The 16,416-nt window shown below is 40.7% G+C and overlaps 1 protein-coding gene across 3 annotated transcripts in view; it reads right to left on the reverse strand.

The window, feature by feature from the left end:
* The window catches only part of nfat5b (nuclear factor of activated T cells 5b), a 204,900-nt gene that overhangs the window by 93,679 nt on the left and 94,805 nt on the right, over window positions 1-16,416 (reverse strand). For all 3 annotated transcript variants that reach the window (XR_010020321.1, XM_063067098.1, XM_063067097.1), the window contains exon 2: window positions 1,082-1,207. Coding sequence is in view for 2 of the 3 variants with exons in the window: in XM_063067098.1 (XP_062923168.1) it covers window positions 1,082-1,207 (126 nt within the window). In the remaining variant the exon portion in view is untranslated. The remainder of the gene's footprint in view (window positions 1-1,081; window positions 1,208-16,416) is intronic.

The raw sequence follows: 16,416 nt of genomic DNA on the forward strand, positions 1-16,416 counted from the left end.
TTCCATCTCTACCTGTAAGGAGTTTGTACGTTCTCCCCATGACCACTTGGGTTTTCTCCAGGTGCTTCGGTTTCCTCCCACAGTCCATAGATGTACCAGTTAATTGGTCATTGTAAAGTGTTCCGTTGTAAACAGTCCCTTAGGTTAAATCAGGGGTTACTGGGCAACACGGCTCGAAGAGCCAGAAAGGCCTATTCTGATCAATAGATAGATTAGATAGACAGACAGGCAGACAAAATGAAAGTCATCCAAAACTCTACTGCCTGTCTCCTAACTCATGCCATTCTATTTACTCATCACCTGTATGTTCACTGTTCAGAATTGTTTTGATCTTCAGTTTTTCATTCTTGCATAATCACTTTATGCCCTTGTTCTTCATTGCTGTGATCTCATCTAGTCATGCAATCATTCTAGATACATAGTTTCATTACATCTTTAGCTAACAAGTCTTTCCTTAAAATATAAAGTGTCTATTCCACTTTCCTTTCTGGACATCTCTTAAAACCTACTTCCTTGATAAGCTTTTAATGTGCTTCCTGAAAGATTTGCTGTGACCCTGATCCTGCAAAGCACCTCAAGCTATTTTGACATTAGAGGAATTGCACAGATGTTATCAAACAGCATCAAAATTCATATTTACAACTTCTAAATGTGGCATCAGAGTTTACCACCAAAAACTCAAATACTAAGGATGTAACAAAAACCTTTGAAAATTATTAATTATTTAAATTTCCATTTTGCTACTTTAAAATATTTTAATGGAGGCATAGGAAAAACAGTAACAAGTCAATGAACAGATATTCCCCAGTTTACCTGCAATTTCTGTTAAATTGAATCAAACAACCCATTTCTTTCCAAATATATGTTTAAATATAAAGCACAATCAATGACAAATTAAAATAATGATTATTTCAGGATCTCAGGTATTGTAACACAGTTCCTCTTAAAATATGTTGCTAGTTAGAACAGTCACTAATTCTGAGAATGACAGCAGTTCAAATAATGTCTTGAACCACTACAGGCAGTGCACATGACAACCAGATTTAGATTCAAATGAAGAAAATTGAATAGAATTGCATACCAGGAGCAACTGCAGCGGAAGGGGGAGAAGTTGCCTCATCACCACCACTTTTCTGACTCATTGATGCAATTTTTGTCTCACCTGATGAAAGTTGTAGCTCTTTTGGCAGTAGGTCATAGACAGATTCTGTAAATTGGGAGGAAAAACTGATTAGTATAAAAATGTTAATTACACGTTTCAACATTTCCTCTCACGAATACAACAATAACAGGAACATAAGTTGATGTTGGAGTCAATTGTTAAGGATGACGCTATGGAGTACTTAGTGACACAGAACAATATAGGACAGGGGTTCCCAACCTTTTTTGCACCACAGACCGGTTTAATATTGACAATATTCTTGCAGACCGGCCAACCTGGGGGGGGCGGTGTTTAAGAAGTCACCTCAACATGTCTTTTACAGTTAGGGTTGCCAACTTTCTCACTCCCAAATAAGGGACAAAAGTAGCAGTCAAATACGGGACATTGAGTTTACCCCGAGAAAGACGACCATAACCATGAAGCCTTGCACAGGCACCTGTGTGCACATGCATAATGTGTGCATATGTGACGTGCACATGCACTTACGTGCCGATTTTTTTTTCCACAAATCGGTTTTGGCTTAATCTTCCCGACTACACTGTACATACATTATTTCTACTTTATATAGGCTGTGTATTTATCATATCATTCCTGCTTTTACTATATGTTAGTGTTATTTTAGGTTTTATGAGTTATTTGGTAGGTTTTTTTTGGGTCTGGGAACGCTCAAAGATTTTTCCCATATAAATTAATGGTAATTGCTTCTTCGCTTTATGCCATTTCGGCACGAAAGGTTTCATGGGAACGCTCTACCTTAGCAGGGGAAATACGGGACAAGGGCGGTCCCGTATGGGACAAACCAATTTAGCCCAATATACAGGATGTCCAGGCAAATACAGGACAGTTGGCAAACCTATGTCCAAATTCAATAGTGCATGACAGGGAATGAGGAGAAGGGTGCAGCTGACTCATATCGTTTCTTTAAGGCCTGGTGGTTGGGGACCGCTGATATAGGACAAAGTCAGCATGGTTTCTTTAAGGGAAAATCCTGCCTGACAAAACTGTTGGAATTGTTTGAGGAGCTTACAAGTAGGACAGATAAGGGGGATGCAGTGGATGTTGTATATTTGGACTTTCAGAAGGCCTTTGACAAGATGCCACACATGAGGCTGCTTACCAAGTTAAGAGCCCATGGCATTACAGGAAAGTTACTGCCATGGTTACAGCATTGGCTATTTCATAGGAGGCAGCGAGTGGGTATAAAAGGATCCTTTTCTGGTTAGCTGCCAGTGAGCAGTGTTGTTCCGTAGGGGTCAATGTTGGGACTGCCACTTATTATATTGTATATCAATATTTTAGTTGATGGAATAGATGGCTTTATTGCCAAGTCTGCAGGTAATACAAAGATTGGTGGAAGGTCAGGTAGGGTTGAGGAAATAGTACGACTGCAGGAGGACTTAGACAGATTAGAAGAATGGGTAAGAAAGTGGCAAATGAAATACAATGTCGGAAAATACATGGTCATGTACTTTGGTAGTAGAAATTATTGTGCAGACTAATTTCTAAATGGGGAGAAAATACAAAAATCTGAGATGCAAAGGAACTTGGGAGTCCTTATGCAGAACACCCTAAAGGTTAACTTGCAGGTAGAGTCAGTGGTGAGGAAGGGAAATGCAATATTAGCATTTATTTTAGTAGGTCCAGAATACAAGAGCTGGCATGTGATGCCGAGGCTTTATAAGGCACTGGTGAGGACTCACCTTGAGTATTGTGAAAGTTTTGGGCTCCTCATCTAAGAAGAGATGTGCTGGCATTAGAAAGGGTTCAGAGGAGATTCCAGAAATGAAAGGGTTATTATACGAGGAACGTTTGATGGCTCAGGGTCTGTATTCACTGGAATTTAGAAGGATGAGGGGGTGATCTCATTGAAACCTTTCGAATGTTGAAAGGCCTAGACAGAGTAGATGTGGAAAGGATGTTTCCCATGGTGGGGGAGTCTAGGACAAGAGGGTACAACCTCAGGATAGAGGGGCGTCCATTTAAAACAGAGATATGGAGAAACTTCTTTAGCCAGAGGGTGGTGAATTTGTGGAATTTGTTTCTACAGGCACCTGTAGAGGCCAAATCATTGGGTGTATTTAAGGTAGAGCTTGAAAGTTTCTTGATTGGACAAGGCATAAAGGTTATGGGGAGGCCAGGGAGTGAGGCTAAGGAGGGGAAAAAAGGATCAGCCATGATTGAACAACAGAGCATACTTGATGGGCCAAATGTTCTATTTCTGCTCCTATGTCTTATGGTCTTATAAGTAACCATGTAACAATAAAACAAAAAACACATTATTTAACACAAATTTAATAGTCTATACCATGACCAAATTCTCTCAGGTAGAATTTTACTCTCAGGTAAAGTTTTAGTATCAATAAAGCACGCAGATTATGTTCTCCATAACCGTTTCATCTGTAGTGGCACTCACTGCCTCGTTAGGAGGACCATAAGAACCTTTGTCTCCAAATTCATCATATACCACAAACTGAACAAGATTGAAAATATAAGTGCTGAAAATCCGTAAGGATAAACACATACAGATAGGGTACACATTACAGAGCAATTGCAGATATATGAGCCATCTGACCACTTATACTTTCTTAAAATCAGATCAAAAAGGAGAAATGTTGCAATGCATTTATTCCCTCAAAACATAGGTCACTCAAGCTCTATCTTATGTGTGATAAATACAGCTACAGGCATGACTGTGTTTCACAAACTGAAAGCAGCCTTGGATTCAGCTTGTTTACTTCAAGGATGTATGTCTCTCACAAAGGGCACCTGCTCTTCAAATTATAAGTAATAACATAATGCTAGAAAAGTATATTTTCTCCCCCTATCCTGTGGATTAACTGGAAACATTGTTTATAAGGAAAATAGTAGCTATCTGCAATTTTTGATTGAGGCAAGTCTGGAGCTTTTTCATCGTCCTATTTTGTGAGGCCCCAGGGATTATTGTTGGAGTAATGCAGGGATCCACACTGGTTCTCTGTATTTTTTTTGTCATATATATTAATGACTTGGATGAGAATGTAGTGAATAATTTGTATATACTAGGTGACACCAAAACTGGGGGTTTAGTGGACAAAAGAATGGCAAATGGAATTTAAATCCGATAAGGGGGAAGAGATGTATTCGAGGAAGTTAAACCAGGCCACAACATGTGCAGTAAATGGGAAGACCCTGTGGTGTTTTACACAAAAGGGATCTGGGGGTAGAAGCATACAGTTCCCTGAAAGTGGAACTACATACAGGGAGACAGGGTCACGATAAAGGCAAATGGCCTGCTTGCTTTCATCAGTTGGAACAAAGAGTGTTACAGCTGTACAAGTCACCGGTGACATTGCACTACGAGTATTGTGCAGACTTTTGAACACCATACTACAAGAAGGATATGATTTTGCTAGAGGCTGGAGAAAAGATTGACAAGGATGTCGTTAAGAATGAAGGACATGAATTCTAAGGAGAGACTGGATATGCCTGGACTGTTTCCCCTGGTGCTAAGGAGACTGAGAGGTGACCTTACAAAGGTTTATAAAATCATAAGGGGAATGGATTGGATAAATAGTCATAGTCTTTTTCCAAGTGTAAGGGAATTTAAGACTAAAGGGCAGAAGTTTAAGTTGAGTGGAGAAGGATTTAGAGAGGCTCTGGGGGGCAAGCTTTTCCACACACAGGTGGTGGGTATGTGGAATGATCTGCCAGAGGAAGTATTAGAGGCAGGCACATTTGGCAGGTATACGAGAGGTGATTGATAAGTTCTTGGCCTAAGGTAGGAGTCAATTTTATTTTTCAACATAGTCTCCTCCTGGAGCATACGGATCCCTTCTTTGTAGAAGCGGTCCACAGCAGGGGTGATTGATAAGTTCATGGCCTAAGATAGAAGGAGATGAGTTATTAACTTCAAACTTTCTGCATTATCACTCAAAGGGTTGAACTGCACGTGCATGTAACGAGAGCATCTTGGACCTCCAGGTGGTCCACAGCAGTGGTGATCGATAAGTTTGTGGCCTAAGGTAGAAGGAGATGAGTTCAAGCAACACACATAAAAGTTGCTGGTGAACGCAGCAGGCCAGGCAGCATCTCTAGGAAGAGGTGCAGTCGACGTTTCAGGCCGAGACCCTTCGTCAGGACTAGATGAGTTCTACAGGTCTCGTTACATGCACGTGCAGTTTAATTCTTTGAGTAAAAATGCAGAAAGTTTGAAGTTAATAACTCATCTCCTTCTACCTTAGGCCACACAATCGTATCAATCATATGTTTAAATAAAGTTTAGAAGGATAAGGGCCAAACATAGTCAAATGGGGCTAAATTAGATTAGCACTGTGCACAGCAAGGTTAAATTGGTTGGGCCAAAAGGGCCTGTTTTCATGCTGTACAACCATGAATCATTTGATTTGTTTAGTATTCTCAAAGTCAGAGCTTAATACAATCATAATTCTTTGTGCATATTCCTATGGATTTCATTACTGCTTATGTATTCTTTCTCTTCATAATATCATGGCAGCACACCAACTTCATGCAAAGTCTGACATTCACACCAAACATTTATCAGAATCCGAATCAGGTTTATTATCACCGGCATGTGACGGGAAATGTGTTAACTTAGCAGCAGCAGTTCAATGCAATACATAATCTAGCAGAGAGAAAAAATTTTTTTTTAAAAAGTAAATCAATTACGGTATACATGTATTGAATAGATTTTTAAAATGTGCAAAAACAGAAATACTGTATATTAAAAAAAGTGAGGTAGTGTCCAAAGATTCAATGTCCATTTAGGAATCAAATGGCAGAGGGGAAGAAGCTGTTCCTGAATCGCTGAGTATGTGCCTTCAGGCTTTTGTACTTCCTACCTGATGGTAACAGTGAGAAAAAGGCATGCCCTGGGTGCTGGAGCTCCTTAATAATGGAAGCTGCCTTTCTAAGACATTGCTCCCTGAAGATGTCCTGGGCACTTTTAGGCTAGTACCCAAGATGGAGCTGACTAGATTTACAATTTTCTGCAGCTTATTTTGGTCCTGTGCAGCAGCCCCCCATACCAGACAGTGATGCAGCCTGTCAGAATGCTCTCCATGGTACAACTATAGAAGTTTCTGAGTGTATTTTTTGACAAGCCAAATCTCTTCAAACTCCTAATAAAGGATAGCCGCTGTCTTGCCTTCCTTATAACTACATCGATATGTTGGGACCAGCTGAGATCCTCAGAGATCTTGACATCCAGGAACTTGAAACTGCTCTCTCTCCACTTCTGATCATTCTATGAGGAATGGTAGGTTGTTGCTGTGGCACCATTCCACTAGTTGGCATATCTCACTCCTGTACGCCCTTTCGTCACCACCTGAGATTCTATCAACAATGGTTGTATCGTTAGCAAATATATAGACGGTATTTGAGCTGTGCCTAGCCACACATATATAGAGTAGAGCAGTCAACTAGGCACACACCCCTGATGTGCGCCAGTGTCGATTGCCAGCAAAGAAGATATGTTATCACCAATCTGCACAGACTGTGGTCTTCTGGTTAGGAAGTCGAGGATCCAAATGAAGAGGGAGGCACTGAGGCCCAGGTTCTGCAACTTCTCAATCAGGATTGTGGGAATGATGGTATTAAATGCTGAGCTATAGTCGATGAACAACAGCGAAGGTTATACATGTCTGTGTTGTCCAGGTGGTCTAAAGCCACGTGGAGAGCCACTGAGGTTGCATCTGCCGTTGACCAATTGTGGTGATAGGCAAATTGCAACGGATAAAGGTCCTTGATGAGGCAGGAGTTCAGTCTAGTCATAACCAGCCTCTCAAAGCATTTCATCACTGTCAATGTGAGTGCTACCAGGCGATAGTCATTAAGGCAGCCCACATTATTCTTCTTAAGCATTGGTATAATTGTTGCCTATTTGAAGTGGGAACTTCTGCCCATAGCAGTGAGAGGTTGAAAATGTCCTTGAATACCTCAGCCAGTTGGTTGGCACAGGTTTTCAGAGCCTTACCAGGTACTCCATCAGGTCCTTCCACCTTGCAAGGGTTCACTCTCTTTAAAGACAGTCTAACACTGGGCCCTGAGACAGAGATCACAGGGTCATCAGGTGCAGCATGGATCTTCACAGCTGCAGTTGTATTCTCCTTTTCAAAATGGGTATAGAAGGCATTGAGCTCATCTGGTAGTGAAGCATCACTGCCATTCATGCTACTAGGTTTCGCTTTGTAGGAAGTAATGCCTTGCAAGCCCTGCCAGAGTTGTCGTGCATCCGATGTCGTCTCCAACCTCATTTGAAATTGTCTCTTCACCCTTGAAATAGCCTTCCGCAGGTCATACCTGGTTTTCTGTAGAGGCCTGGATCACCAGACTTGAATGCCACAGATCTAGCCTTCAGCAGACGACGTACCTCCTGGTTCATCCACAGCTTTTGGTTTGGGAATGTACAGTAAGTCTTTGTGGGCACACACTCATCCACACAGGTTTTAATGAAGTCCGTAACAACTGCAGCATACTCATCCAGGTTCGAAGATGAATCCCTGAATACAGTCCAGTCCACTGATTCAAAGCAGTCCTATAGGCGCTCCTGTGCTTCCCTTGTCCAAACCTTCTTGGTCCTCACTGCTGGTGCTGCAGTCTTCAGTCTCTGCCTATGCTCAGGGAGTAGAAGTACAGCTAGGTGATCAGGCTTCCCAAAGTGAGGGCATGAAATAGCATGGTAGGCATTCTTGATGGCGGTGTAGCAATGGTCCAGTGTGTTGTTTCCTCTGTTGATGGTAGTTGCTTAGTGATTTTTTAAGACTGGCCTGGTTGAAATCTCCCAAAATGATACTGAAGGCATTAGGGTGCGCTGTTTCATGCAGGTTGATACCATTGCTCAGATCATCTAAAGTCTGCTTGACATTGGCCTAAGGTGGAATGTAATCTGCTACCAAAACGACCCCAGAGAACACCCGTGAGAAGTAAAAAAGGACAGCACTTTACTGCTAGATATTCCAGGTCTGGTGAGCAGAATTGGGACAGCACTGATATGTTTGTACACCAAGAAGAGTTGATCATAAGGCATACTCCTCCACCTCTACTTTTCAGAGACTCTATAGCTCTATCCTGACGGTCTGTACTAAACCAGTCAATCTGAATAGCTGCATCCGGTATGGAAGGGGTTAACCAGGATTCCATGAAACAAAGGACACATGTGGTCCTAATGTCCCTCTGATTCAGCAACCTAGCTCTGAGATCATCGATTTTATTCACCAGGGACTGCACGTTCGCCAGCAAGATAGTCGGTATAAGGAGTTACTATCCAATCTTGTGTAAAATATTTCCCCCTCTTCCATTAACTGGCCAAGTATTACTGCTATCTACTAAAGTACTTCAATTGTTCCAGTTACTGAGCTACAGTAAGCAAAAGATGTCTTTAGGAATGTCTCAATGTCCGGTCAATCAAGCACAATGGGCAGGCCGCCCTGCAGGTTCTCTTCATAACAGATTATTTGTGACAGTGAGGTTTTCACAGCAGAAAACCGTGTTTCACCTGCAGATACATCATCCTAACTTTCATTACATTTCATCATATGAAGCTGCAAAAGGATACTGTAGAATGAAGCAATAAATTATCAAAGCCAATTCCTTTTGATTTGAAATACAGGTCCATAATCCCTTATCCGAAATCCTTGGGCCAGTTGCATTTCAGAATTCAGAATTTTTCAGATTGCAGACCCTCCCCCCCCCCAACGCCCGATACCAAAAAACACCACCAAAAAATATGTATGCTCAAGTCCCTTATTTAACCTGTCTCAGTGCGGTGGACTTTTAAGACCTAGCAGCGCACCAAACCTACGCACATCCTCCCATATACTTTAAATCATCTCTAGATTACTTATAATACCTAATACAATGTAAATGCTATGTAAATAATTGTTATACTGTATTGTTTAAGGAATAATGACAAGAAAAAATTTATTTCCAACAAAAACATTCAATAAAACATGAAAATATACAGCTTCAAACGAACCGAATCAAACACATGGTAAATGACTTATTGGAATAAATGTAGAACGTCACTGTCACTATAAAACTTCAGTAACCTGTCTTTCTGTTTATTTAAATCATATACAGTGGTAGTTCCGACACTATTTTCTTCAGTAAGATGCCACACAGACATACCACAATCAAGCTTCTGCAATAACTCCACTTTCTGCGTTATTGATAGAGAAGATTCCTTATCTTTTTCTCATCGTTACTCATAGGGGTATCTGTGGCTCTTTTTGACATTTTCATAGTGAAATTAAACACAAAATATCAGCGAACAGCAAATGCATGTGTAACCAGTACGAGTGCTGAGCCACAACTGACACCTGGCGGCCTCTCCTAGTGCTGCCACGTGCTGACGTCAGCAGTTGGTGAAAAAAACTTTGGTTTTTGGAGCTTTTTGGATTTCAGAATTTCGCATAAAGGAAACTCAAAAGATGTTGGTCAATAGTTAATTATTTAGATATGTAACTATATTAACAACTTTTCTCTTTCAATCAATAAACTGAAATGCTCAATAATCTAGAGTAAATCAGAATAACAACTAGATAGGACATGGCAGGAAGAGGAATCGAAGAATAAGTTGATGACATGGTTAGATCAAAGGAGACTGTTGCGGAACATAAACACTGAAATGCACAAAGCAAAAAAGACCTTCTGTGCTCTTTAAATTCTGTGTATTGTAATCCTAAATTCAGAGTTCATTCCTGCAGCCAGACTTTGCCTTGTTAAACTTGGGTTCATTCAATCATAGAATAGTTGTGGACAGGCCCTAAATGAGATGTAACCATCCCAGAAAATTTCCATGCAAAGTATTAACTTTTAATCATGTGTGGATTTAAAATAATCTAAAACAATTTGATAACAGCAATGATCCAAATTTGCAAACCATAACAATCTTTGGTTTTGCTATCATCAGTGGCTCCAATTAACTTACACCTCTGAGAATGAATAAATATTGCAACAGGTGAGGAAGAACATTGTCTTTACAATCATGATGCTATTTCCTTAGAGTCAATGGTGCTTATGACTTTCCAGAAGGTAGAAGGGATTTTGCTTGTGCTGCTGAAGAATAATCATTCTATGTAGCAGAATAGTTTAGATTAGTCATAAAACTACAATTCTCCTCTTTATATAAACTCTGCATCAATGCAAATTATGTGGTGATATTTAAAACACAGAAACATTAAAAAATAGGAGCATAAATAGGGCTTAAATATTGCTCCACCATTCAATATGGGACCACAGTATCATAGTGGTTAGCACAACACTATTATAGCTCAGGGCATAGGAGTTCAGAGTTGAATTCAAACGTTATCTGTAAGGAGTCTTAAATCCTCCCCATAGAATGTGTGGGTTTTCTCCAGGTTATCTGGTTTTCTCCCATAGTCCAAAGACGTATCAGCTAATAGATTAATTAGACATTGTAAAATGTCCTGTGATTAGGCTAGGGTTAAAGGGTTGCTGGGCAGCATGGTTTGAAGGGCCAGAAGTGCCTATTCTGTGCTATATCTCAAGAGATACATAAATCATGCTTGATCATCTACTTCCGTACCATGTTCCTTTGTCTCTTATCTCTTGATCCTCTTAGCATAAGAAATACCTCCAGCTTCATGAAGATATTTAATAACACAATTTCACTGATATAAAATTTCATTGGTTCATCACCTTCTAATTTGTAATGATCAGTATGTGCAAAAATCTTGTGCAGGTCAATTTTTTGCCCAGTGACAATGCATGCGCTGAATAATTTCTTCAATAATAAGTGTTATAATCTAGTTCTAAAATCTGCAAACAAATCACTGCAAACTCCAACACCTCCCTCCCCTTTCTAGATCTTTCTGTCTCTGTCTCTGTCTCTGGAGACAGCTTATCCACTGATGTCTACTATAAGCCTACTGACTCAGAGCTATCTGAACTATTCCTCTTCTCACCGTCTCTTGCAAAAACGCCATCCCCTTCTCGCAATTCCTCCGTCTCCGCCGCATCTGCTCTCAGGATGAAGCTTTTCATTCTAGGACGAGGGAGATGTCCTTTTTTAAAGGAAGGGGCTTCCCTTCCTCCACTATCAACTCTGCTCTTAAACGCATCTCCCCCATTTCACGTACATCTGCTCTCACTCCATCCTCCCACCACCCCACTAGGAATAGGGTTCCACTGGCCCTCACCTACCACCCCACCAGCCTCCGGGTCCAACATATTATTCTCCGTAACTTCCGCCACCTCCAACGGGATCTCACCACTAAGCACATCTTTCCCTCCCCCCCCCCCACTTTCCGCAGGGATCGCTCCCTACGCGACTCCCTTGTCCATTCGTCCCCCCCATCCCTCCCCACTGATCTCCCTCCTGGCACTTATCCTTGTAAGCGGAACAAGTGCTACACATGCCCTTACACTTCCTCTCTTACCACCATTCAGGGCCCCAAACAGTCCTTCCAGGTGAGGCGACACTTCACCTGTGAGTCGGCTGGGGTGATATACTGCAGCCGGTGCTCCCGATGTGGCCTTTTATATATTGGTGAGACCCGACGCAGACTGGGAGACCGCTTTGCTGAACACCTACGCTCTGTCCGCCAGAGAAAGCAGGATCTCCCAGTGGCCACACATTTTAATTTCACATCCCATTCTGACATGTCTTTCCACGGCCTCCTCTACTGTAAAGATGAAGCCACACTCAGGTTGGAGGAACAACACCTTATATTCCGTCTGGGTAACCTCCAACCTGATGGCATGAACATTGACTTCTCTAACTTCCGCTAATGCCCCACCTACCCCTCGTACCCCATCTGTTATTTATTTTTATACACACATTCTTTCTCTCACTCTCCTTTTTCTCCCTCTGTCCCTCTGAATATACCCCTTGCCCATTCTCTGGGTCCCCCCCCCGCCTTGTCTTTCTTCCCGGACCTCCTGTCCCATGATCCTCTCATATCCCTTTTGCCAATCACCTGTCCAGCTCTTGGCTCCATCCCTCCCCCTCCTGTCTTCTCCTATCATTTTGGATCTCCCCCTCCAACTTTCAAATCTCTTACTCACTCTTCCTTCAGTTAGTCCTGACGAAGGGTCTCGGCCTGAAATGTCGACTGTACCTCTTCCTCGAGATGCCGCCTGGCCTGCTGCGTTCACCAGCAACTTTGATGTGTGTCACTGCAGACTGCACATTGCCAACACCATCCACATCAGAAACCAGAAAAGGAAATGTGACTGTATATGATCGTGAAATATACTTAACAAGCCAACAAGGTAGAAGGTGACAATCTTTTGTGCGCAGTTTATATTCCTTTGTGCGCTAGTAGCAAAAGATGTATGTGCATGCACACCTTACAGGGAAACTGCTTCTGTGTGAAAAGATATTTCATGGCATAACCTGTATCCTGAACTGTAACCCCTGGTTCTGCAATTCCAGCTATTGTGTACATCTTCCCTTCATCTTGGCTGTGTGGTCAAGGCCTGTACTGCAGTAGGAATACATCCTTACTCCTGTACTCAAGTCCTGCTGAAACAAAGGCCATTGGCTTTCTTAACTGTGTTCAGTGATTTGTGTACAAGGATGCCCAAATCCTGATGTATCTCTCCTTTTGCCAATCTTTCAGTAAATAATCTTTCTATATTTAGAACCTCATATTTATTCATATTAAACTGCAGTTGCTATGCATTTACCACTCAACCTGTCTAAATCACACTACAGCCTCTGTGTATTCTCCTCCCAGCTTGCATCCCCTCCCCTGGCTTTGTATCATCTGCATATTTGGAAATGATACATTTAGATCCCTCACTGAAATTACCAATATATTTTGTAAGCAGCTGGCACCAAGCATGATCCCCACAGCACTAACAGTCACTTATTGCTACTTGGGAAAAAACATTAAATCCTACTCTCCATTTGCAGACACTCAACGGATATTGATTTTCTACTGCCCCCAATCTTAAATGTGTTTTCTTTCTACTCCCTCTCTGTGTAAATTAGTGAGATTACATTTACCACCCTCCAATCCATAGAAACTAAACCTGATTCCAAGAAATTCTGGAAGAACAGTTTTTCCATTACTTCCAGGGCTCTTCCTTTAATATTATACGGTACCAATGTCAGTCTTTACCTTATTAAATTTTCTAGCACCATTTCACTAGTAATACTGATTTCCATCAATTCCTCCCTCTTGGTTACCTAATAAATAATGAAGGCTTATTATATCTGTGAAGAGAGAACTATTTTTTTTTAATTGTTCTGTAACTTATTTGTTGCCAATATAACTTCCTGTCAGAAACACTTGTCCTCACTAAATGCCTTCTCTCCACATTTTTAATGGATGGTTAAGCAGTCAGTGTTTACCTCCTTTGCAAGTTTATTCACATACTCTCCCCATTAATTAAACTTCTGCTGAATTCTATACTCCTTCCAACTCCTAGACATGCCAGCGATTTTGTCTTCTCTTTGGAATTAACAGTACCACTAATTTCTTTCAAAAGCCCCAGATGAATACTTTCTCACTGCTCACTTTTGTTCTGGGCAGGATTGATTATTGTAATTCTTTGGATGTTAATCATTGCTTAATATCACATACAGTAAAATTTCCCAATCCATCGCAACCAACTTGCACATCATATCTTGGTAGTTCCCTTCATTCAAATTCAGGACCAGGTTTCTATTTCCATTATGTCACTCTCCATGTTGATGAAGAATTGTAATATGTTGTAATCTCTCTTCTATAAGGGACCATACACGGGTTGGGCAATTATTCTTTACACACTGCATAATAATCAACCTAGTATCTAGGTATATTCTCCAAGTATGTTTTTTACTGAGGCTGTCTACAAGAAGAGTCAGAGCCGTCTCTATTTCCTGAGGAGACTGAGGTCCTTTAACATCTGCCGGACGATGCTGAGGATGTTCTACGAGTCTGTGGTGGCTAGTGCCATCATGTTTGCTGTTGTGTGCTGGGGCAGCAGGCTGAGGGTGGCAGACACCAACAGAATCAAAAACTTATTCGAAAGGCCAGTGATGTTGTGGGGATGGAACTGGACTCTCTCACGGTGGTGTCTGAAAAGAGGATGCTGTCTAAGTTGCATGCCATCTTGGTCAATGTCTCCCATCCACTACATAATGTACTGGGTGGGCACAGGAGTACATTCAGCCAGAGACTCATTCCACCAAGATGCAGCACAGAGCGTTATAGGAAGTCATTCCTGTCTGTGGCCATCAAACTTTACAACTCCTCCCTTGGAGGGTCAGACACCCTGTGCCAATAGGCTGGTCCTGGACTTATTTCATAATTTACTGGCATAATTTACATATTACTATTTAACTATATATGGTTCTATTACTATTTATTATTTATGGCACAACTGTAACAAAAACCAATTTCCCTCTGGGATCAATAAAGTATGACTATGACTATTATTGGACCAAAAAAAATACAGGAATTCCTGTTTGAGAGTCTGGCTTAAGTAATGGTATTTCTTAGTTCCAGTCACTCAGACAAATTTGATTATTATTACTATTTTCCAAACCTCTCCTTGCCATCACACCAGTTACCCTTTACACTATTTACACCCCTCCCATCTCCATCTCTTTTTGCCTGTCCTCCTAAATACCTCTGGTTGTTAAGTTCTCAGCTGCCATATCATAAACAATAGTAATATTATTATATAATTTTGTACTGTTATGTCTTCTATCTTAGTGCACGTGTCTTGTACATTATGGTCTTTAGGTTCATCTTTCTGTTGTGAGACTGCTTTGCTCTACTCGGCACCTGCTGCATATTGTGGTGTGTTAAAAAAACTAGCATAACATAACTTTAGACTACTTTGCTTCGTGATGAGTGCTGGGCAGATAAATAATTTGCAGATAAGTATCAATTTTGTGGAAACTGTGCACATTATGTTTTTTTTTAAAAAGTGATTCCTACTAACTATCATCTTTCTTTAACTTCTTTCTTTTCTCTTCTCAAGATCACCAACACACTTATTCATAGGTTCTTCCTAGATCCTCACCTTCCTGTAGGCGAACTGTTAACTATCTAGTTTTCTTTCATGCTCCCCACATTCGTCGATATTAACAGTTCTCTCAATTTTGATCTCTCTCCCTTTCAAATTTGCCATTATCGTCTGCTTTCAAAAAACAAATGCCATCTTTAATATCCTCTTCTATTCAAAACTTCTTGAACTTTTCCAAAATTCTTCGTTTAAATCTCTCCAATTATGTTTCTCCTTTGCCATAGCACTGAACTCTTCTTATGAAAACTACTAATGCACTCCTACTCTGGTAATATATAGCCCTTGCCACCAGTTAACCACCAATACCTCTTATACCTCTACACCACAAACCAGGCCTCAGGAAATTCAACTGTCGGCATTTACTATTAATAAGCAGCCATTCCTGAAAAACTACTCCCTTCCTGCTTCTACAGCTTTATCTCATGTCTCTCAGAATACCACATTGGGCACCTTCCTTTTTGTTATTTACCCACTGCTCCTCTTTAACACAAGTAAAAGCATGACATGAGTTTTCATATGTCTGCAAATGATACCCTGCTTTACTTTGCTACCATCTCCCTGTTGACTACTCCAGTGGAATGAACTAGAGCAAAACTGGTATTTCATTGGAAATCCAAGTCAAATATCACTACCTACTCAATGAATTAAACAGCAAGAGTTGAGATATTTACTTTATTTAAAGAAAAATTTCAATTTTAATTAAGTGAAGACACCAGCACCAAATACAACTCAATTTGTAAGACAATTTTCTGCATAATCTTAAAGAAACAACTTTACTTTATTAATGTTTAATAGTTTTTGAATGCTGTTACACTTAATGTCTGCATTTCAAAGTTATATAGAATAACACAATTGCGACACATTTACCGAAAAAGAACAAGAAAGCCTTTACAATTAGATGCTTGCGTAGATAACATACATATAGCTAGATGGTTAAAAACTTATTTCTGGGTCTAGAGAAAGTTCAGAGTAGTAGTCACAAGCATTGCCTAGCTCAAAGTATTGGCAGCAGCTCCAATGAATTCAGTTCAGGTCTTCATGTTTTACTTCAGAAACTGAAGAGTTGTTCCACTATAGCCGCCATGGAAACCCGTACCGAGGACTGTCGATAACTCAGGACATGGTATTGATTGTCTCTGTTTACATGTAGTCCTAGTACTTCAGATCACAAACAGAAGCTCAGAAGTTAAAGAATAACAAGACTGAAAGTAAACTGTAAAAGTTATTAGTACAGAATACATGTAGAAGTGATGAGAAATTTGTTATATCAA

Source organism: Mobula hypostoma, chromosome 14 (genome assembly GCF_963921235.1).
Source record: "Mobula hypostoma chromosome 14, sMobHyp1.1, whole genome shotgun sequence".
NCBI lineage: Eukaryota > Metazoa > Chordata > Chondrichthyes > Myliobatiformes > Myliobatidae > Mobula > Mobula hypostoma.